Source organism: Haliaeetus leucocephalus, unplaced genomic scaffold (genome assembly GCF_000737465.1).
Source record: "Haliaeetus leucocephalus isolate CR32 unplaced genomic scaffold, Haliaeetus_leucocephalus-4.0 Scaffold395, whole genome shotgun sequence".
NCBI lineage: Eukaryota > Metazoa > Chordata > Aves > Accipitriformes > Accipitridae > Haliaeetus > Haliaeetus leucocephalus.
The window spans coordinates 5,439,023-5,460,817 of record NW_010972831.1 but is presented as its reverse complement, the minus strand read 5'-3'; the positions used below and the strand labels follow the sequence as shown (position 1 = coordinate 5,460,817).

The 21,795-nt window shown below is 55.3% G+C and overlaps 3 protein-coding genes across 3 annotated transcripts in view; 2 read left to right on the top strand and 1 right to left on the bottom strand.

The window, feature by feature from the left end:
* Positions 1 to 1,269: 1,269 nt before the first annotated feature.
* Positions 1,270 to 9,794, top strand: LOC104835781 (multidrug and toxin extrusion protein 2-like). The gene is made up of 17 exons (XM_010573952.1): positions 1,270 to 1,287; positions 1,902 to 2,003; positions 2,552 to 2,620; positions 2,987 to 3,135; positions 3,295 to 3,337; positions 4,063 to 4,107; positions 4,514 to 4,611; positions 4,858 to 4,955; positions 5,286 to 5,399; positions 5,637 to 5,704; positions 6,548 to 6,656; positions 7,052 to 7,127; positions 7,448 to 7,517; positions 8,177 to 8,309; positions 8,727 to 8,821; positions 9,067 to 9,148; positions 9,559 to 9,794. The coding sequence occupies exons 1-17, from the start codon at positions 1,270 to 1,272 to the stop codon at positions 9,792 to 9,794; spliced, it is 1,605 nt and encodes a 534-aa protein (XP_010572254.1).
* Positions 9,795 to 11,743: 1,949 nt separating this feature from the next.
* LOC104835638 (multidrug and toxin extrusion protein 1-like) lies at positions 11,744 to 17,704 on the top strand. Its single transcript, XM_010573740.1, has 17 exons — positions 11,744 to 11,914; positions 12,016 to 12,117; positions 12,314 to 12,382; positions 12,658 to 12,806; positions 12,923 to 12,965; positions 13,095 to 13,139; positions 13,527 to 13,624; positions 13,822 to 13,919; positions 14,450 to 14,563; positions 14,697 to 14,764; positions 15,028 to 15,136; positions 15,296 to 15,371; positions 15,450 to 15,519; positions 15,853 to 15,985; positions 16,354 to 16,448; positions 16,950 to 17,097; positions 17,484 to 17,704. The coding sequence occupies exons 1-17, from the start codon at positions 11,744 to 11,746 to the stop codon at positions 17,702 to 17,704; spliced, it is 1,809 nt and encodes a 602-aa protein (XP_010572042.1).
* Positions 17,705 to 18,673: 969 nt separating this feature from the next.
* LOC104835780 (fatty aldehyde dehydrogenase-like) overlaps positions 18,674 to 21,795 on the bottom strand; it is a 16,565-nt gene continuing 13,443 nt past the window's right edge. Inside the window, 6 exon segments of the mRNA XM_010573951.1 lie at positions 18,674 to 19,488; positions 20,241 to 20,272; positions 20,274 to 20,338; positions 20,961 to 21,127; positions 21,301 to 21,442; positions 21,579 to 21,698. Coding sequence (XP_010572253.1) covers positions 19,223 to 19,488; positions 20,241 to 20,272; positions 20,274 to 20,338; positions 20,961 to 21,127; positions 21,301 to 21,442; positions 21,579 to 21,698 — 792 coding nt within the window. The 3' untranslated portion in view covers positions 18,674 to 19,222.

Sequence of the window (21,795 nt, the reverse complement as noted above, 5' to 3'; positions counted from 1 at the left end):
TGAGGTGAGGTGAGGGGCCGCCGCCCCCGGGGCTGGGCCGCCCGGAGCCTGGCAGCGTGCCCCGGCCAACCCGGGCTGTGGAGGAGATCTCGGGCCCCGGCTGACACCGGGAGGGGCGTCCGCAGCGGGCTGAGAGCCCTGCCCGGCCGTGCCGCTGCTGTTTCATCTCCCTTCAGCCTCCCGGGCACGGCTCCGCTTGACCGGGGCTTCACCTCTCCTCCCCGGCAGGACAGGGGACGGCCCGGTCCCTCCCTCCTGCAGTCCCTGCCCGCTGAAGGCACAGCTGGAATTAAAACGGCACCGTTCGCTCTTTAATTTGCCATCCGAGGGCTTATTCTTTGCCACAGGAATTCCTGTTGCTGTCTAGCTTGGTCCAGGTGACCTGCTCCGGCAGGGCCTGGCAGCAGGGCTTTAAAAGGAGAGCGTTGGACTTGGGGAGGGGGGGAAAGCTGTTAAATTGCTCTGGGAAACCCATTTGCAGTCCCGGCACTGCTGCGTACCGCTTGGGTGACAAGCAAGTCGCTTTGCTTGATGCCAGCTCCTTGGCCAGCCCTTCCAGCAGACTCTGGGTGCAAAGGTGCCCTATGGCTCATAGTCCCCAAATCCTCCCTGGGCTGCTGTTAGTCTGGAAGGAGATGCGTTCTTTGGTAGTCAGGGACCAACGGTGCAGCACTGAGGGTGTTTTGCAGAGGCTTCCGCAAAAGGGAGCGTGCGTCACAACCCTGGTCTAAATCCGTTGTGCGTGAAGTTTTGTGCTTTGAATTTTTGACTCTATCTGGTGAATAAGTACCAAGTGATGAACTCGGAAATGTCCTCCCTGACATCAAAGCACTGACCTGCTGTGATCGGGCAGCAGAGGAAGTATAGATGGGTTTCGGTTTCTGCAGCTGAATAAATCAGCCCTAGTTCAGTCCCCTCAGCCATTCCACCGGTGGCACAGCCTGCTTCTCTATGTGCCCAGATAACCTCAAAACCACACCTGCAGCTGTCAGTAGTTAATGCCCATTTCATGACAAAGCCTGTGCTAGAACAATTGTGGAGGTATGGATCCCTGCTGCAGGGATTACTTACAGCAGCAGGTCGCACATGCCCATGCCTGGCAGGAGGACTACATCTGCAGGCAGTGGTGGGACGTCTGGAGAGGAGAAGGTTTTGTTCTGTTCTTCCCCTGACCCCACAGGAGCTGATTCTTCAGCAGCGCTGGGCTCTTGGCTTGCCAACTGCTGGGTGAAAAGGAGTGTGAGCAGACCTTGGGTATAGTCCCCAGCCATGCCCACCCCTCAGGGGGTATAAATGTCTCTAACTCTTACCATCTGGTTCTAGCTGTGCCATGACTCCGTGCCTTGGGTGCCTGAGAGGGGCCGTCATCTTGCCAAGGAAAAAATGAGGTCTGGAGTGTGATCTCTGTTGCAGCATCGTTAAGCCTTGCTGTAGCCCCTGACGAAGAACAAGCAGGCTGGACTTGGCATCTCTCCAGGAGGAGAGGACATTGCAGTTTGTGAGGAGAGGTTTCCCCAGATGCACAGACATGCCGAAAAACATTGGGATTTTTTATTTTCCCTCTCTATGCATCTTTCATCCTGGAAAAGAGGATTTCTAGTGAAGCCCTTAAGCCACATGTAAACAAGGTCATCTGGCAGATTGGCTGTGTAACACCAAAATACCACAGGGCAGGTAGAGGCCAGCTTTGAAAGACAAAGCCACCGACAGCCTGTGCGAGCCCTAGAGCTGGCTCCTCTGCCCCAGAGGACATGTTCCCAGGACAGCAGAGCCCTGGCCTCGTGACGAGGTGCTGCGTTGACACCAGGAAACCCGAGTTCTTAGTCCAACTCCTGGGGGAAGGGTGGTGTTCCTCAAGTCTTAATTGGTCCTCATCTCACGGTCTCCTCCTTCCATCCTAGTTTGTCGCCCAGCTGCTGGGGTTCCTGATCAGTGTGGTCAGCTCCATCTTCTGTGGCCACCTGGGGAAAGCTGAGCTGGATGCTGTGACGCTGGCTGTGTCTGTATGTATTACTCTGATCCCCCTCTGATTTAAAATGTGTAAATTTTATGTCACCAAAAAAAAAGAAGAAAAAACCCCAAACCTGTGGGAATGTATATGTGAGGACCCTGCGTGTAAGCACAGCGTGATGCAATGCAAACATCGCATCCACCAAACCGTTCTTTCTTTTGCCCTGAGCATAGGCAGGAGAGAGGAACCAATCAGTCAGTGACTGTGCCAGTGCAAGGCCAGCACCTGGGCAGGGACCTGGAGCCCGTGACCAGTTCTCTGGACCCACCTGACCTGGGGGTGTGGATGTGGCTAGGAGCAGCACTGTTTGTGGTCCTTTAGGTATTCACCCCTTGCTAGAGGATCCTTTTCAACACCAGGGGAGAGAAGCGGCTATTTACGTAACAAGAATGTGTTATTCTGAGAAACCGAGAAGGGCTGGAAACTTCCCAAAAAGTCGTAGCAGAACTGTCTCCCCACCCAGTTGGGAGGGACACAGTGCTTTGGGCCAGGCCCCCTGTCACCCTCCATTGCAACTCGAGTCCCTTGTCTCTCCTCCAGGTTATCAACGTGACGGGCATCTCCATCGGTTCTGGTTTAGCCTCAGCATGCGACACACTGATGTCCCAGGTCAGTAGCAGCTCCCCCTTTCTTGTGCCTGACAGGGTTTGACTGGTGGTGTCTCACCTCCTGTGCAGTGTGATCTGGGCACAAAGGGTGGGAGGATGGCAGCTTTCAGCCAGCACGGGGCTACAGATGCACTGACTGGAGCCTGTTCCCTTCCTGCAGCTGCTTCAAGGAGCCCTGGGTCATGCCTGGGTAGTAAAGGGATGTGCAATCCGCCCGAGAGCCAGTTATACCCAACCAGCCTGGCATTAGCCACTGCAGGGTGTGGGAAATGCATTTAATCAGGCTGTTGCTGCCCTGGGTCCTGTGGATTTGCCTAGACGCTTTGGTTCCCTGTAATGCTCACCTTGGTCCTCTCTCCTGACTTAGACGTATGGCAGCAAGAACCTGAAGCAGGTGGGCACCATCCTGCAGCGGGGGATCCTCATCCTGCTGCTGTGCTGCTTCCCTTGCTGGGCGCTCTTCATCAACACCGAGCAGATCCTCCTGCTCATCCGACAGGATCCCGAGGTCTCCAGGTCAGGGGTGAGATTGAGCCCTTCTGGATCAGGCATTTGGCTGTGGCTGGGTTGCCACGTAGTGTTGAAATTGAGGCTCTGTGGAGCTTGAGTGCAACGCTGCTTGGCTTGGCTCTTGCTTTGCTGTGTCATTAACTGGGAAAACAACTCTCTTTCCAGGTTAACTCAGGTCTACGTGATGATCTTTATTCCAGCGCTTCCTGTAAGTTGCTGCTAAAGCTGTTAAAAGTTCCGTATCCCTCAGTAACGTTAGTGGAAAGGAGGGAGTGTCTTTGTGTGGATCACAGGGCAACATGGTTTAGGGTTTTATGATGTGCGCCTTGATCTTGGGCCTTAACAGATGTGTATTGTCCAGCAGCTGCTGGACCAGCAAACATACACTCTTTCATCTTACTGTGCAAAGCCTTTTACTGCAGGGCACGTCTCTGCACAACAGGTAACTGGTGACGGACATTGGAACTAGGGGCTCCAGGGCTCACTCTTAGCTCTGAGATAAAGGCTGCAGCTTGCTGTTTGCACACACTCATAGCTGCTGGGCTCTTGGCTAGTTACTCTGGCTCCTCCAAGATGGGGAGCAGTACCCCTGGGGAATAAGGTCTGTAGGTTAATCCTTTCTTCCAAGGTTTCCAGGCTCTCTTGTGCTGATGAGAAAGCAAAGGAGATTTCCCAACTGGAGGCTGATCTCTCTCCCCAGTGGGAACGGGATGTGCCTTTTATTACTCTTGGCTTGGGGCGCAGCCGGTGCTGGCAGATACCATGCTTCAACCAGACCACAGGAGCAGGGTGCTGAGCAGCATGCCTGGCTGGGGCACCCTGAGAAGGCAGTGCAGGGGGCTGAGGGAGGGACCCATCTGTGAGTGTTAAGTGGTAGCTGGCTGTTGAACCATAGTGCAGCAGTGCTGATGAAATGAATCCTGACTTTTGCAGGCGGCGTTTCTGTACCAGCTGCAGACAAGATATTTACTAAGTCAGGTACTGTATAACTAGCCAGGTTCAGGGCCATAGATTAAAGGTAATCCTAGGAACATGGATAAAGTTGGGGATCTAAGTTCATCCTGTTCCGGGAAGAGCTGGGCTGAGGAATGTGTGATGCACAGCCCCCCACCCAGCCCTGCCGGGCATGGAGAGCTCATGGGAACCACCCTTAGTTTGCTCCATTTCCCCACTGCTACCTCCCAACTCTGCATTTTATTGATTGCACCGGCTCTTGAGCCCTGCATGCTACCTTTTGCATGTCTTAACACAATCCAGCTCTACCTGAAACAGGAGCTGTCTTCCTGGCTTTCTCCTTGGGCATTGCTGAAGGTCTCCCCTGCATTTGCTTGGGTCTTGGGCAGTGTTGGGAAAGCAAACTCCAAAGTCCCTCCTTGGCTTCCAGGCGATCATTTTGCCTCAGGTGTTGACGGGGATTGCAGCCAACATCCTCAATGTGGCCATGAACGCCTTCTTCCTATATGCGCTGAAGCTGGGCATGGTGTAAGTGTGAGCAGAGGTGGTGACGACTCTCCCTGGGTGCAGGGGTTTGATTAGGGCTGTGGGGGGTGTCCTGGGTGCCCAGTTCTGCCACCCTCTGTCCCCAGCCAACCAGCCTGCAAAGATAAGGCTGGAGAGATCTGCCCCATATCTGCAGCAAGGCTTGTATGGGTGCCACCAGGTCTCTTCTGCTATAGCTGAGAAGGTTGGGGAGGATGTAATTTGTAATTTGCCTGTCTCTCTCCCCAGGGGCTCTGCCTGGGCTAACACTGTTTCTCAGTACACTCAGGCCATCCTCCTCTTCCTTTATGTGTGGTATAAGAAGATCCATGTGGAGACCTGGGGAGGTACTGTTCATAGCTTAATCTTTCAAAATACCAGTGTTTGGCCCTGGGGATTTGGCACTGTCACCAGCACCTGACAAAGGGATTACCATCCCCTCACAGCAGGAACATGCTGTAGCTAGGTCCTCAAGGCCTTTGCTGTAGCTCCAAGTACATTGTTGTTGATCATCCTGTCTTAGGAATGCATCATGGTACAGGGCATCAGCCTAGTCTTGCTGCTGTGAGCTGCGGTGGTGATTGTCCTCAGACAGTGTCCAGAAGAGCATATGGCTCCCCCCTTTAGGGGAGGAGAGGGAGAACATGCATTCATTTTGCTTCACCTCCTCATTGCAGGTTGGACCAGGGACTGCCTCCTAGACTGGGGGTCCTTTATCCGGCTGGCGGTGCCCGGCATGCTCATGATGTGTATTGAATGGTGGACCTTTGAGATTGGGAGCTTCTTGGCAGGTGAGTCCAAATCTTCTTTTTCCTCTGGTTCAACAGGTCTTCCAGTCATGCCTGCTCTGATGGCTGCCTTTTTGAGTATGTCCCCAGAGCACCTGCTGCCAGCAGCCTCCTCGCCTGCAGGGTTGGTTCTGCAGGATGCTGCATCTGTTAGATGGGAACTCTCTAGTCACTGCCTCCTTGTCAGCAAAGGAGAAGTTTAATTCTGACCTAATGAAGGAAGTGATGAATCTTTTCCAGGGCTGCTCAGTGTGGTGGAGCTGGGGGCACAGTCTGTCATCTATGAGCTCTCCTCTGCGGCATACATGGTAAGGGCTGAGTGTGTCTGTTGTGGTTTAACCCCAGCCAACAACTAGGCACCATGCAGCTGCTCACTCGCTCCCCCCCCCACCCAGTGGGATGGGGGAGAAAATCAAGAAAAGAAGTAAAACTCTTGGGTTGAGATAAGAACAGTTTAATAGAACAGAAAAGAAGAAACTAATAATGATAATGATAACACTAATAAAATGACAACAGTAATAATAAAAGGATTGGAATGTACAAATGGTGCGCAGTGCAACTGCTCACCACCTGCTGACCGACACCCAGCTAGTCCCCGAGTGGTGATTCCCCGCCCCCACTTCCCAGTTCCTATGGAATATCCCGTTGGCCAGTTTGGGTCAGGTGCCCTGGCTGTGTCCTGTGCCAACTTCTCGTGCCCCTCCAGCTTTCTCGCTGGCTGGGCGTGAGAAGCTGAAAAATCCTTGACTTTAGTCTAAACACTACTTAGCAACAACTGAAAACATCAGTGTTATCAACATTCTTCGCATACTGAACTCAAAACATAGCACTGTACCAGCTACTAGGAAGACAGTTAACTCTATCCCAGCTGAAACCAGGACAGTGTTAAACCAAAATCAGCCTGGGAGGAGCCCCCAAACGATGGCCCTGCAGATCAAGGCTGGGGAGGGAAGCAGGGGTGGGAAGCAGGAGTTGGTGCCAGGCAGGTGATGACTCTCAGGCCTGCTGTGCAGGTGCACACCCAGGGCTGTGCTGCAGATGGAAAATCCCTTTACTGCAGCAATGCCAATTTGCCCCAAATTCCCTCCTGGGGAAGAAAATTGCTACAGGCTCTGTTGCCACTCACCTCTTCCTTGTCTCCTGCTACTCAGGTGCCTCTGGGCTTCAGCGTGGCTGTGAGTGTCAGAGTGGGCAATGCCTTGGGATCGGGGGATGTGGTGCAAGCCAAGACCTCTTGCATCACTGCTCTGCTGTGCACAGGTCAGTCCAGGTGCTGCAGAGTGGAATAAATTATCAGTAAATGGTTCAATTCTCCTCTTACCGGGCTGGGGACCCACCCTAGGAACCCAGACCCACTTGTTTGGACCCTCTGTTTGGGAAAGGTGAGATCCTAGCTCCTCTCTTCTGTTAGAAACCTGCTGCAAAGGCTTTGATAGTTAAAAATACAATTTAGCATTCTGTCCTCCACCTCCAGAAGGTAGAGGGAGTATCTGGGGAGAAAGTGAGGAAAACAGACTTGTCCTCTACTGCAGTATCACTTGGAGGTCAGCCAAGTCCAATCCCCATCACATGAAGCCCCTGAGGTCTGGGCCTTGGTCAGGAGCAGGACATGCTGCCCTTGAGGCAAGCAATCTGACTATTTCTTTTTCTTTCAGGAGTTTTTGCTGTGGTGGTTGCAACATTACTGGGAACCCTGAAGGATGTGGTGGGATACATCTTCACCAGTGACAAGTGGGTTAACAGCTTTCTTTTGAATATTATTACCTTCTTGGAGGGCATGATTTGTATCCCAGGAGCTGCTCAGAAGCAGCTGTCAGAGTTCATAAACCTCCTCCTGGCAAACATGTTCCCCAAAGGTTCCTCCCAACTGCCTGGTGTCACTGGGCAGCACAGATGCTTCTGACACTGGGACACTACCATGGTGGTAGCCAAGCTGCATGCATCCCCTCAAGTCTTATGGGCTGGGATCAGGCTTTGCAGCTGGATGAGTCCAGTCCCTTGAGACCAGGCTGTGCTGCTTTCCCTGATCAGTACGTACATCTTCCCAACAGGGAGATCGTTATCTTGGTGTCCAAAGTGATGATCATCTTTGCTCCATTCCACTTGTTTGATGCAGCAGCAGTGAGTATTCCAGCATGTGAAGCAATTCCTCTCTGCAGGTGGGGGTGCAATGGAGAGTGCAAAGCTGCCTCTAGCTCACTCTTGATCTATTAAAATGATAGAGAGAAGCAAACTGATAAACTGTCAAAGCAGCTGCTTGCATTACCTATAGCACCTCAGTGTCCCCTGTGCTTGTAGTTGCCCATTGGCATTGCTGCAGAGCAACCCAGCTTCTCCCTCTCTTCCACTGGCAAGGCTTCAGCTTTCTACTAGCTTGTCAGAGCAGCACAAGTGAGCAGCTGGAACTTCAGAGATACCAGGTACTCCCAGCATAGTGGCAGTGCTCATACAACTTGTTAGATGGTTAGATTGTAATTTCAGTCTGTTGTCTCCTGTCATCTCCCTGAGAGAGGGACCCAGGCAATGTGGAAAGCACTATGGGGTCTGCTGGCATGCCTCTCATTGTCTGCAGACAGCTCCACATTCTGCACCTGGGCTGGCAGCTGGAACGAGAGGAGCCCTGCACTGTGTGCTCTGTGATGAGGCTTTGGTCTCTCTTGACTCTGCGGAAGAGTGCTGTGGGTTCCCTTATTCATGGGGCCATGCCATACCCCAGAGCTCCGGTGGTACCTTCCACAGCATGTGCTGTATATACTGATTCCTCTGTCTGCTTTCCTTAGGCAACCTGTGGTGGTGTGCTGCGGGGCACAGGAAAGCAGAAGATGGGTGCTATCGCCAACGCCATCGGCTATTATGCCATCGGCCTGCCCATCGGCATCTCACTGATGTTCGCAGCTAAGATGGGAGTGTTAGGTACATGTGTCCTCCATTTGACATTGAGAGCCTGGCTTTGTATGAGCTGCCAGCACTGCTGCTGGGCCAAACCCTGTGCCTTGAGCAAAGGCTCAGCCCTGGAACTTGTGCTCAGATCCTCCTTCAGCTTAGTGGGGCTGGATTGCACACCCAAGTGTTTAGCTCATGCAGGCTCTGAGTAGCCTCCATCAAATGGGGGCTGAGACATCCCAGTAAATGCAGGCTTGCTCCCAGCATAGGACCTCCCCCCCCAGGAGTTGTTTCCTCTTGCTGCCCCTCAGGGCAGCTCTCCCATCAAGACTGGGTTAGACATGGGGCAATAATCTGACCCCACTGAAGTCCTTGGGCATTTTGGCAGTGGCTGGCAAAAGCAGGCTTTCCTTAAGCCCTCCCTGAAGTAACTCTCCATTGCTGCAGGTCTGTGGGTGGGGATGATCATTTGCATCTCTTTGCAAGCCCTTTCCTTCTCGGCTTTTGTCATGCGCATGGATTGGAAGAAAGCGGCAGAAGAGGTGAGACTTGTGCTTCTCTCTAGTAACTCTTAAAAGGTGCTAAGTGAGTTCCTGTCCCAGGACAATGCCATAGCTCACTGGGGGGAGGCAAAAGTGAAACGGGATCTGTCCCTTTTCTGCAGTGGAAGAGCAATTTTGTGCTGAGCATGCTTGTATTGGGAGAGTGGAGGGAGGAGGCTCAGGTTTGCTTGGCTGGGCAGGACACCCTTGCTCTGAGAAGAGCAACTCCTTCTGTATGTTTTTAGGCTCAAGTCCGAGCTGGACCGAAAAAACAACTGGAAGATGTGAACTCCAATGGCACGGTTGCTAACAAAACATCTGCTGTGGGTATGTAACCGGGCCTGACAACGGGGAGGGAGCCTGAATTCTCCACCCAACCCTTCCTTTCCTTCACAGTCATAGCAGCTGTGTCTGTCCTGCAGGCCCAGAAGGCTGGGAAGAGCACAGTGTCTGGTGCTGGTCCCAGGCCAGTGGCACTTCTCCTGTACTTAGTAATGGGGTACAGGATACCCCATTACCCCTGTCACCACCCTGGCTGCTCCAGGGAAGAGCCTGGACTGCCAGCCAGTGTCTGCCTTACCTGGGAACACCTGCCACTTTGCTGCAGCATGTCCCAGTGTCCCTGAGACTTGGGAAAGGACCCTCAGGACTGTCACTAGCACTTGTGCAGCATCAGACTGTGATGCCCTGGCTTTGCAGCTTGGCTTTCCTACAGCACTTACCTTTCTGTTACGCAGATTACATCTCTGTTGACACAGACACCGTGGAAACTATGGTCCTGCCTGACAGCATCGTGACGGGTGAGAGGCAACCTGACCACCAGCTCATCACACAGGAGGCACCTGCTGTCGTCCCTGCTCCTGCCGCTGTGGTATGGAGGGCCCTGATTATCCGCCGTGTGCTGGCTGCTGCTGCTGCCATTGCTGTCTTGCTGGTGGGCATACTGGTCCGGCTCCTGACTGGCAATGGCTAGAACCAGTGACCCTGGGGAACTGTGCACAAAGCAGGAGGGCACGTGGTAATGTCCCAGAAGGATGGTGCAGGGGAAGGAATTCCCCCGCAGTTCCTTGTAAAGAGTCACTTTGCTCAGTTTCTGGTTAACTCACACTGTTTTATCCCACATGCAGAGTTCTTAAAGGTGGCACCTGGGAAGAAAGTGCTTGAGAACTGGTCCCTCTCCTACCCTGCACTGGGATGTCACTCATGATAGGTGGGAGTGTATCCTGGGGTTGGCCCCTCTAAGGAGACAGGGACCTTGTGCTGCTGTCCTGCTTCCTACTCCCTGGGGGCATTTGTCCCTGTTGTTTGCTAATGGCAGAGGCTTTTGCTGCCCACAGCAGGTTTCCTCACGCACCAGTCAGTGCCAGTATCTTGATGTGGTAGAGCCCACTTGCTACTGCTGCAGCAGTGCAGAGCAAGGCTGATTTTGTTTGGAAGATGGCCGACTTCTCTGACTGCTGCTGGGGCGTTGGGTGCTGGCTGCTGGCCCTGCTCTCCCTGCTGTGTGGCAGGCACAGGGCCTAAAGCAACTCTTCTTTGCACTTTTGTAAGGTGGGATTTTGATACAATAAAGTTTTCTGAGTAAATGTTGGGCTGTTAATGTGGTGTGAGCATGACCCGGGTCATCACCATGACTAAGCTGTTAGAGGAGAGATGCATGCCTGGTTTGTGCAGCATGACAGGCTTGTGCAGGGCATAGTCTCAGCCTCCTGGCCCTGCAGTTTGGGGCTGGCTCTGGGCACAGCAGCAGTCAGGGCTTGTTTTAGCTGGGGTCACAGAGCATGCTGCTCCCCTCAAGTACAAAAGCTCTGACACCACTGCTGAGCTGCACAGGAGAGGGTGGTGTGGTACACAACCCTACAGAGCCATCAGGGAAGTGCTGTATATCTTAATGCAAATGCCCCTGCCCTCAGCACCGAGCCCCTTGCAACCTGTCCCAGGCTTTTACCTGCAGTGGTGTGACAGCAGCGAGGCCACTGCCTCTGTGGTGTGGCACGTGCTCAGCTGGTGGAGGTAAATATCACATAAAGCTGGTGCATGGCACATGATGCTGGCAATAAAAAGATGTGATGAAAAGGAGCTTGAAACAGCCATCAACCTTGACCTCAGTAGCCTTTGTCCCAGATTTAGGGAGGATGTGGCAGACTGTCCTGCTCAGAACCCTGGTAGTTTTGGGATGGGAGCCTAGGGAGAAGAGGAAGCCTGCCTTGCTCTGCCCCATGGCCTTCCTCAGCCCACCTCCTGCTCTGTGCAGGAGAGGGTCTGCACCGTGGGTCCCCTCTGCATCTCCTGCCCTGCCGTGGGCCAAGGCAGGATGCTATATTTGGCCTGGCGGAGCAGCGCCGGTGAAATCCGACGCTGCCATGCTGTGCAAGACCGACAGCTGGAGCCAATGGGGGCCAGCTTGTCTTGGCCACCGCCATGCTGTGATGAGAGGGGCCGAGACAGGCAGTGGCTCCGCCACTGCCGGCAGCAGCTCACGGGAGACCACAAACAGACCCATGAATCCTCTATCGTTGCTGGAAGAGGAGGACAACCCTCCAGCCCACTGGCTGGCGGAGCTGCGGCAAAGCAGGAGAGAGGTATGAGGGTTCGTGGGAGCGATTTGGGAAGGCTCAGCCCCTGCGCTGGCCCAGGGCAGGCAGCAAGCGCCTTGCGCTGCACATCTGGGCTCCTCCGCGCTGCCCGCAGCAGTGCACAGGACCCTCACTGGGCTTCCCAGCTCCATGCCCTGCCCTGCCCCACTGCCTGCGCTTCCCATCGCCGACCCAGCTACTGGCAGCAAGCAAGCATGCGGTTGGCTCATCCAGCCCTTGGCTGAAGTTCACCCCACCGTGGTTACACATTGCTCACCCTAGCGAGGTGGTTTTAACAGAGCGCGGAAGAAGAGGGGTTGTTTCACTCCCATAGCAGAGCGGCAGCATGAAGCAGGCGAACCTCCCTGAGGAGAATGGCTTCAGTGAGGCAATGGCCACTGGCCAGCACAATCTCACACCCAGCAACTGCGGGAAGAAACGCCACTGGCTTCAGCGCTTGGTCCCAGATACCTTCTGGGAAGATGCAAAGAAGCTGCTGGTGCTGGCGGGGCCGCTGGTAAGGACCCTGGGAGGTGAGCGCTTCCCCCCTCTCCCCAGCATAGCCAGCCCTGCTCACCTCCATCTCTGACTTTCGCCTCTCCTCTTCCCTGCGCTTAGATCCTGATCCAGCTGCTGATCTTCCTGATACACCTTGTCAGCTCCATATTCTGTGGCCACCTGGGCAAGGTCGAGCTGGCCTCCGTCACGCTGGCCATCGCTGTAAGCATTCCCGGGGGCTGCCCTGGCACCAATTCTCACCTGCTGACACTGGGATGGGATACGGGAACGGAGGCAGACAAGGACAGAGGAGATTTCAGACTCTTGCTTTTCCTTTTAGTACTGCTCCCTACCAAAAGTCTTAAATGCTCGCATTCACTCTTTTTTTTTTTTTTTTTTTTTTAACTCCTGTTTCCAGGTTATAAATGTTACTGCCATCTCTGTAGGTTACGGTTTGTCTTCGGCATGTGACACCTTGATATCACAGGTGGGTAAGAGATCCTGGCACTTGTCCTGGAGACAAGGGGTTTTCCAGCATTGGCTGATGCTGCCCAGGCACTGCATGGAGCCCTGGCTGTACCTGCGAGCTGGGAAAGCTTGTCCCCAAGCAGCAATCCCATAACAGGGAGCTCCGTGCTCCCCTTGAAATATCAAATCCTTCCCGGGCGGTCAGGGCTGCGCCATGCTCTGTGGGGTCCCTGTCCCACCGGCACCAGCACGCTGCCAGTGCAGAGCTCACTGCCACCCTCTTCACCCTTGCAGACTTACGGCAGCAAGAACCTGCTGCGTGTGGGGGTGATCCTGCAGCGTGCCACCCTCATCGTCCTGCTCTGCTGCTTCCCCTGCTGTGCCATCCTCATCAACATCGAGCAGCTCCTGCTCCTCGTCCGCCAGGACCCTGAGGTCTCCAGGTCCGGTGGTTCCGTGGACCAGATACCACTGCCTTGTCCCTCCCCGGCATGGTGGGTCTGCAAGGAGGGTAGCTATGGCTGTGGCTCCTCGCTAACCATACCTCGTGTCCCCCCAGGTTAACCCAACGCTACGTGATGGCATTTGTCCCTGCTCTCCCGGTGAGTCCCTGTGGGCACCCTCAATGCTGGCCACACTCGGGGATCAGCCATCCTGCTCCTATTTTCCACTGCAGCAGCACAGCCCCTGCTCAGTGTTGCCCTCATCTCATCCACCTATTTCCTTTTCAGGCGGTTTTTCTGTATAACCTGGAGACAAGATACCTGCAGAACCAGGTGGGTCCTGCAGCCCTCACACCCACGGAGGGTCAGCCCCACCTCAGGACTCCCTTCACCCATGCACCCAGGGTTTTCATTCTCACCGTTCCTGGTGGCAAGGCAGCATTTGTCCCCAGTGCTGCCTGGGTGCCCCGGAGCAGCTCTGATGCTGGAGATCACCCCATCCCACAGCCAGTTGTATTAATTTGCTTGACAGACCTCCCTTCATACTTCCCCACATCAGGGATTTACCTCCAACACGCTCATTTTCCAAGCAGGCGACATCATCGGAAATTTATTTTTTGGCTGGGAAAGCTACTAAGTGTGGGGCTGGCGGAGACCTTCGCACTTCTCTCCCGAAGCTTTTGGGAAAGTGCCGTAGCCCCCATCTCCTCCTCTTTGCAGATGATCATGTGGCCGCTGGTGCTGAGCGGGCTCTTCGGCAACATCATCAACGTGATCGCAAACTGCATCTTCCTCTATGTTTTCCACTTGGGCATCACGTGAGTAGTGCCCGTGTCCCATGGAGGGGAAAACACGACACCTGGCAACAGTAAGGGACTTTTCAGGGACGTCAGCACCACCAGGCGTGGCCGAGCATCCGACACTCGCGGGGGCACGGTGGGATGTTACGCTTCGGCACCCCGAGGCCGGGGAGGCATGAACAGGATGCCGACGACCTTTCTCATTTCCTTTGCAGGGGCTCTGCCTGGGCCAACACCGTTGCTCAATATTCACAAACCATTTTCTTGTTCCTGTATATTATAGGCAAGAAACTCCACGTGAAGACCTGGGGAGGTAAGGGCACCTCCCCAGCTCCCTCCAGTTCCTGCTTTACACGAGTGTTCGTGAACCTTCCACCACTTCTATCTAGTGAATTCTATTAGTCCTGATGGTGAAATATTAACCTCAGCCCGGTACACCCCGGGAACGCAGTGCTGCTTCGGTGGTACCACGTCATGCGCGAGCTTTGGCAGACCACTGTGCCGGGCGGTAAACATTAATTCTGGAGAAATGAAACTTTCTGCTAAGGCTTTGCAGAATTCAGCCCCAAAGCCGGATGAGCACAGACGTAAGCACAAGGTTGTCCTTAGACACTCTGCTCCGGGACCGATGAGCTGAGGGTTGCACCGCTCTGTGGCCCACAGCACCGCATCCGCAGAGTGTGTACATGCACACTGTGCTGCTGGAGGTCCTACGGAGCTGAGGAGCATTACCTTGGTGGCTCTGCAAACAGGAACGGCACTTCCAGCTGCCTCGTGTGCTCTTGAGAATGTAAGACGTGGCTAGTCTGGTCATCCATTAAGTGACATTTCTCCTCTCTACAGGCTGGTCCAGTGAGTGCCTGCTGGAGTGGGACAGTTTCACCTCCCTGGCTGTCCCCAGCATGCTCATGATATGCATTGAGTGGTGGACCTATGAAATCGGGAGCTTCTTGATAGGTCAGCGGAGAGGGGGAGCTGCAAGGAGGTGGACAGGCTGTGACCCAGAGTGGTGTCTGCAGCGGTTGCAGGGGCCAAGAGCGGCTCTTCACCGGACACCCACACCCAATGCTGACCCTCTCCTCTTCCCCAGGCCTGCTGAGCGTCATAGAGCTCTCCGTCCAGTCCATCATCTACGAAGTGTCCGTTGTCGCTTTCATGGTAAGGGCTGGGGTTTATTATTTCAGACCAGGGCTCCCCAGGGACAGTCCCAGGACAGACACCCAGCAAAAATCAGCTCCAGCAAACCTCCATCTTCCCCCTCTGCACTTAAGCCTCTCCTTGCTCCTGCCTATCCTTCCTACAGAGACATTTTAAATTAAATCCTGAACTCCGTCCCCCTCTCTGCTGGGTGTTTATTCCACTGTCACTGCGATAGCCCCATTACCCAGACGCACATGCGAGCCTCAGCCCTGTGGTTACAGATCCCCCTGGGGCTCGGCACGGCCGCCGGCGTGCAGGTGGGGAACGCGCTGGGTGCCGGCGACGCCGAAACAGCCAAGAGATCCTCCACCACCAGCCTGCTCTGCACAGGTCAGGCCACCTGCGTGCCGGGAAGCCTTTCCCAGGGCTCTTTCCAGGCACAGCAGGAGCAGGGAACGTCTGCAGTCCTCTGCCTGCGGCACACACCCTGCTCTCTCCCTTTGGCTGCTCACGGCCGGGCTGGGCTCAGCGCTTTGCTCTGTTTTTCAGGAGGATTTTGCATAGCCATGGGGGTTATTTTAGCTGCCACGAAGGATGTGCTGGGATACATCTTCACCAGCGACAAGTGAGTGCCCCCAGCTCCTGGCCTCGGTGCGCGGAGGTTGGTTCGCAAAAGCAATCGTTGGCTCTTCTCTGTCCCCAGGGAGATTGTTGACTTGGTGGCCTGGGTCATACCTGTCTACGTTGTCTTCCACTTGTTTGAAGCTGTGTGTGTAAGTTCCTGAAGATGCTGCTGTTTTCAGTAGGGGACCTCGGTGCTGAGCGGCAGCATCGCAGGTCAGTCGGTCGAGGGTCCCTTAGGCTGCGGTTGAGCACCGGCACACACACCGGGACCCTGCAAAGCTCCTGGGATCACCCCTTAGAAAACACTGAGTGGGTAAAAAGCTAATGATCCACGGGACCGGGCAGGGACACAGAAATAATGAGGCAGAGGCGGGAAGCTTGTTCATCACTGGGCTGGTTCACCAGCCCCCGGGCAGCAGCAGAGCCCCGAGTTTGGCCAAGGCGGTGTTCCCGGCCCCAGCCCTTCTCCCTCTCCCTGGCAGGGTGCCTGCAGTGGGGTGCTCAGAGGCATAGGCAAGCAGAAATTTGGTGCCATCCTCAACGCCGTGAGCTACTACGGTGTGGGCCTGCCCCTGGGAGCCGTGCTGCTCTTCGTGGCCAGGATTGGCGTCATAGGTACCAACCCCGGGCACGTAGGTCTGCATGCCCCCAAATCCCCTGCGCATAGACGCAGCTCCCTGCCCCAGCTCCACCAATGGCTCACCATGACCCTCCTGCCTGGTTCTGCTCTCCTTACCTGGCTAGGGACTGGGCACACTGGGGTGGACTGCAATAGCCCTTGCAACTACCTAGAGCTTTTAATTGTACTGGGAAAAAGCAACCGCTGCCGGGCAGCCCCGCAGCAGGCGCCCACGGCCGTCCCATCCCCATGTCCCTGCTGACCTTGGTGACGTCCCCTTTCTTGGCTTGCTGTCCCGAGATGCCGTCTCGGTTGGGTTTGCTCCAGCCGTGGCACCTGGCTGACGCCGGTGTGTGCTCCGCAGGTCTGTGGCTAAGCATGCTCATCTGTGTCTCCATCCTCTGCACCTGCTTCATCGTCTACATCTCCCGCATGGACTGGAGGAAGGCAGCTGAGGAGGTAACCCGCGCGCCCACAGCATCGTGCACTGCCAGCAGGAAGGTCCTCAGTGCCTTGGCTGGGATTTGCAGCGGGATTAGACAGCATCATGGGCTCGACCCCCTCAGGCCAGCACTGCCCAGGGCTGTCCTCCAGTGCCCCCAGCAAAACCCAGTGCTCCCATGACCGTGGCCACGTCCCTGTATTCAGTTCCCTCCCACATATATGCACTCAATAGCCTCAAGGTTTCCCTCTGCACCTTGTGCCACCCTTGGTTGGGGACATGAAGCAGAAAGACAGGGTGACCGAGGTTACCTCAACCCTGCAGCCCTGAGCATCACCTCGTGCCCCAGTAGCTCCAGGGTTTCCACCAGCCAGCACCTCTCATTTCGAGTATCTTTCAGCTACACAGTGCTGTTTCCAGCCAGACGAACCCTGAGAGAGGTGACACATTGGCTTTGCTTAGTGGGGATTTCCCACGTCACGCGCCACCGGCTAAACCCAGCACGTTGCCTCCCCCAGGCTCAGCGCCGCGCAGGAGTGACCCAGCCACCGCCGGAGGAGCCGAACTCAGGCCCTGAACCCTCCTGCAAGGCACTTCCCTCTGATGTGGGGCCAGCCCCACCGCCCCCCACTTATCCCCCCGGTGTGGCAGTGCGGGGGTGCGTAGGTATGGCCAGGAGCTGGGCATGGCAGGATGGAGGATCTGGGCACTGTGTACAGCAGTGGGTTTGGGTCCGGGAAGGGTGCCCGAGGATTCACATAAGCCAGGAACAAGCCCACAAAATGGGGGTGCAGTGTAGTGCTGGTGATGCCCTCAGTTACTGGGAAAACACTAATTACAAGGTGGGCTTGGGAGGGTGATGGAGGGATGGGGCACCCTGGGCAGGTCTCACCTTGCAGACACCAGGTCCCACCAAAGCTCCGTTGAGGGCTGGAGATCTCCAGGCTCTGGGCTGTTCGTAACATGCTTTCAGACCTCAGACAAAACCGTCCCAAGAAACCCCTCAATCCCCCCCAAAAGCCCTCAGTGATGCTGCCCTGTTTTCCTTGCAGCGGGAGTGGATGCACACAACAGCGTCGTGCTCACGGGCATCACCAGGATGGAAGGACCCACGTACCGGGTGGAGCCCCAAGAAGACATGCCTGCCACGTCTCCTCCGGCCACCACCATGGCCACCAAGGAGCTGATCATCCGGCGTGGGCTGGCGGTGGCCGCGGCCATTGCAATACTTGCACTCGGTATTGTCATAAAGCTGATGACCGGCAAACACTGACTCGCACCAGGGACTGCGGGGACTTTGCTTTGGGGAGCGAAAGCCCCTCCTGATGGATGGGACATACGAAGCACAGACAGGCCAGTGACAGAATCCAGCACGTGCCTGTCCCACGGGAGCCGAAGGGTGTCCCCCCCGCTGGCGTTTGGCAGCATCTGCTCAGACGTCGCTCGGGAACAGGCCCTACGGCTCTTCCAATACCCAAAACGCTGCTCTGGGCTGCCCGATGCACAGCAAGCATGCGGTAACACCCTCCAGCTTGCACTGCCAGCTATCACCTGCCAACTGGAGCTGGGCACAGCCTAGCTCACACTGCTGCTCTGTGACAAATGCCAAATAAATAAACCCAGCTGGACATGGGCTGGCTCCTTTGGGCAGAGGCTGGGAGCAGGGGAACATCTGATGCTGGGGGCTGCAGCCCATGCAGGAGCCTGCGGCACATGGGTCTTGCCCTGCCCCAGGTGGCCTTCACAGTAAAACAAAGGTTTTATTCAGCAAGGCGCAAGGTCAGCTTCCAGTTACAAGTCTGAAGGTAAAAGACTACCAGTAAACCAATAAAAAAATGGGAGTTCAGTTACAGATGAGATGGCTGGCTGCTCAGCCACGCTGGCCAAGGACTTCCCCAGACCTGGGACTCTGGTCGCAGCAATGCCCCTCTTGGCACGCAGCCCCACACGCAGTGCACTGGTGGTGCGATGGTCCCCGGCACTCCTCGAGTCCTCAGGGCAGAGTGTGACCACATCTCAGAAAGCCTTTGCTGTCCCCTCAGGTAGCCTTTGCGCACCTTGGATGGCTAAAGGTGGTTTCCCCTGCAATGAGACATCATCTGTTCGATCGTGAGTCCTTTCAAGGATGGGATGCTGCAGGTTCTTAGAGGCTCTTTCGCTCTGCTCTGGGCAGGCTGCTGGGGACAACCAGCCTGGACTGTCCCCATCTGTAAGACCCACATTTTGTTAGGCTTATTGCTGGTATGAGACAGCTTTCTATGGGTCTCACGCGAGGTGTTATGTAGATAACAATGTCAGTAACAGCTGGCTTTGTTTTGATACCCTTGTGACAAATGATTCCCCCATTCCCAAGAATTTTTAGATGCGCTCCCGTTTGCAAAGCAGGGCAAATGCTGCCTCCTTCCATCTGCTGCCACTCACTGCTGAGGCATGACTGGTGGTGTAGGTCTGAATCAGTTCCTGTGCTTCAGCAGGAGCTAGAGCCTCCAGCTTGGGACTTCTCTGCTTTAGGTACATTTCATTTGCTTCTACCTCTTCAGTGCATCAGCTGCCTTAGAAGAAAAGAAATTGCAGCAAAAAACTGCTCAGCACTAGGACTGCGGGGAGTGAGTGGTGGGTTACAGGTCTGGCGTGCTGCTGACTGCTGATCGTCCCTCTTGTCTGGGGGACACCGTCGAGAGAGGCACAGAAACAAGGCTGAGTCCCACAGGGAGGGAGCAGAGCCTGAGGCAACAGGGCAATGGAAGCTGAGACCAGGTGGGGCTCGGGGACAGAGTTGGGAAACACCCACTCATGCAGAAAGCAGAGACCTAAAGCTCACCTTTGCTACCACTGCTACCACAATCCCCAGCAGGGCCAAGATGACCAGTCCCACTTGGCCCTTGTTAAATCGCTTCAAGAGGAAGAACTTGGCCCAGTCCACCTTCTTCTGGCTGCTAGGTGGGTACCAGAGATTGTTCGTACCCTCCATCTTCAGGTCCTTGATCAAGCAGGTACAGCGGTGGGAGAAGATCTCAAAGCTGTGCTTGCCGTGGTAGGCGCCCATCCCGCTGTTACCTGAGGGACACAACCCAGGCAGGTCACATCATGCACGGTGACAGTTGCACTTCTTAAATTCTGTTTGGCAGCCCCCAGGACACTGGGAAAGCTTGGTCACGGTGCTTCTCACACCTGGAGCAGCTGCTCTGCTCCCCAAGGGCAGAGAAGCAAAGAGCAGCTTTAATAACTACCCAGAAATAAGTGAGGACCTGCTCGCTTCCTTGAACTGGTGCTGCTCAGGCTGGTTGTGTGCAATCACCCTTGCAATGTTAACAGCAGCAGTCCTCTCCTCCCCAGGGCCAGTCCTGCTTCTCCCACAAAATTTACACTGGGGTCAAGGACAGGAGGAACAGAGTCTATTATTTCAAGCAGTGGGACATAAGAAGGACATTCAGCAACCTGTCATAAGAAACACCCAAGACCTCAGCCCTCTACCCACTGCCAGGTTGTCTCTGCCACAAAGCCACGAGCCTGACAGTGACCGTGGAAACTCAAACAGCCACTTGGCCACAAGCAAATTCATGCCATGCCCCAGCATGGGAGAACTGGAGCTGTGGACAGGTGTGCCAGAGGGTTTTCCTCTCCCACTGGCACCAACACTGCTCCAACCACTAATGAGCCTTTTTACAAAGGAACCCACAGTGAAAATAATATTAATGGGAAAATGCAGCTGAAACTTTCTGAATTGCCAAGCGGGCATGACGGCACCTGGGTCAGAGGCTGCCTCTGGGAGACTGAAACCAGGCATATGGGATGGAGCAGGGACTCACCCACACCGCTGAAGGGTAGATCTGGAACCAGAGTGCATAAAGATGTTGTTGCCTGTCACGCCACTGCTGGAGGTCTCTCATATCACCTGTCTGATCAACTACCCAGAACGAGAGATGGCACAGGACAGAGGGAGATCAAGACAGGCCACCAACACCACAGCATTTACCAGGTGGCCAAGGTGATACCTGCATCCTCCTTTGTGGAGGGGAACAGGTTGTGCCTTGTTCCTTGAGGGAGGCTGGCTTTACATTACTTAAACACAAGATCTGCCCAGCTGGAACAGAAATGGAATGAAAAGGCTCCATCTCAGCGGGACAGGTCGGAGGCGGTGGTACATCTGCAGGAGCTTGGGGTGCTCAGCCCTCCCACCCAAAACGCCTGAGGCTGTTGTGTCAGAGGAAAGCCCTGACCTAAATTCCTGAAGCTGGCACAACAGAGCCTGGAGCAGAGGCAGGAGACGTGCAAGGAACCAGAATCCACCAGCGTGGGCCGGCCAGCTGGGACACACGGGGAGCTGTGCAAACACAGAGTCCTTCAGCAGGAGGCTGAGAGCCTCCACCAGCTCTGCGGACACTCGCGGCCCCCATGAGCCAAACGCTGTGATTCACATCCAAAGAGGAGACGACACAGGTCCTGCGGGGAGCCGTGCCTGGGACCGGCCACGTTCAGGATTCACCTGAGCAGAGAAGCCTCCACAGGGGAGCACAGCCCGGACCCACCTTCTTGTCGTTGGAGAAGACATACAGGGCAAGGGGCTTCTCCCAATGGTTGATGAACTCAATGGCTTCATCTACGCTCTTCACGGTCAGAATGGGAAGGACCGGTCCAAAGATTTCCTCCTCCATCACCTTTGACTCTGGAGAAACGTCGGTGAGAATAGTCGGTGCTGAGGCAAACAGGCGGGAAGGAGACGGTTGAGCCGGACAGAAGACGCGGTCCATTGCAGGACCTCGTCCTGGGCACCGTCTGCGTACAACACACACCAAACAAGCCACAGACACCCTCAGCCCCCAAAAGGCACCCGCTACCACCTCCCCTCCCCAAAGCTGCCAGAAGCACCTATGAAGCAGGAGGCCTCATCAGCCTCTCCCCCGTGAGCAATCTTCTGCCCTTCCAACAGGCCCAGGATCCTCTTGAAGTGACGCTTGTTGATGATCCTTTCGTAATCCGGAGATGACTTCACGTCTTCCCCATAGAACTCCTGCCAAAGGGCACAGCAGAACCAAAGCGCTCAACACACCGGCACAACAGCCACAGCTCCAGGGCTGCAGCTTCAGAAACTCAGACCTGGGCTGTAACAGGAACAACTCCCGCAGCACGAGGAACTCCACGCTCACCTGCAGGGTCGCCTTGATGTTCTCCACCACCTTGCACTTTGATAGCTTGTCTGTGCTCCCCTGCCAGAGCTCTGACGGATCCTTCCCCACGAGCAGGTCATCGCGGTGGGACCCACGCTCCTGTGCTGGGGCAGAGGCACCTCGCAACACACGTGTTGTGTTTGGCCAAGCCCTGGCCAGAGCCAGGAGCGGCAGAGGGTGGGCAGGATTCCCCAGG

What these genes read in the sequence shown, in the direction of transcription:
- LOC104835781 (XM_010573952.1), top strand. An exon ending in CTGTGACGCTGGCTGTGTCT is followed by an intron (nt 2,004 to 2,551) that starts GTATGTATTACT and finishes TCTCTCCTCCAG; the next exon opens with GTTATCAACGTGACGGGCAT. An exon ending in CACTGCTCTGCTGTGCACAG is followed by an intron (nt 6,657 to 7,051) that starts GTCAGTCCAGGT and finishes TTTTTCTTTCAG; the next exon opens with GAGTTTTTGCTGTGGTGGTT.
- LOC104835638 (XM_010573740.1), top strand. Translation starts at nt 11,744, where the DNA reads ATGAAGCAGGCGAACCTCCCTGAGGAGAATGGCTTCAGTGAGGCAATG. An exon ending in AATCGGGAGCTTCTTGATAG is followed by an intron (nt 14,564 to 14,696) that starts GTCAGCGGAGAG and finishes CCTCTTCCCCAG; the next exon opens with GCCTGCTGAGCGTCATAGAG. An exon ending in GGAGGAAGGCAGCTGAGGAG is followed by an intron (nt 16,449 to 16,949) that starts GTAACCCGCGCG and finishes TGCCTCCCCCAG; the next exon opens with GCTCAGCGCCGCGCAGGAGT.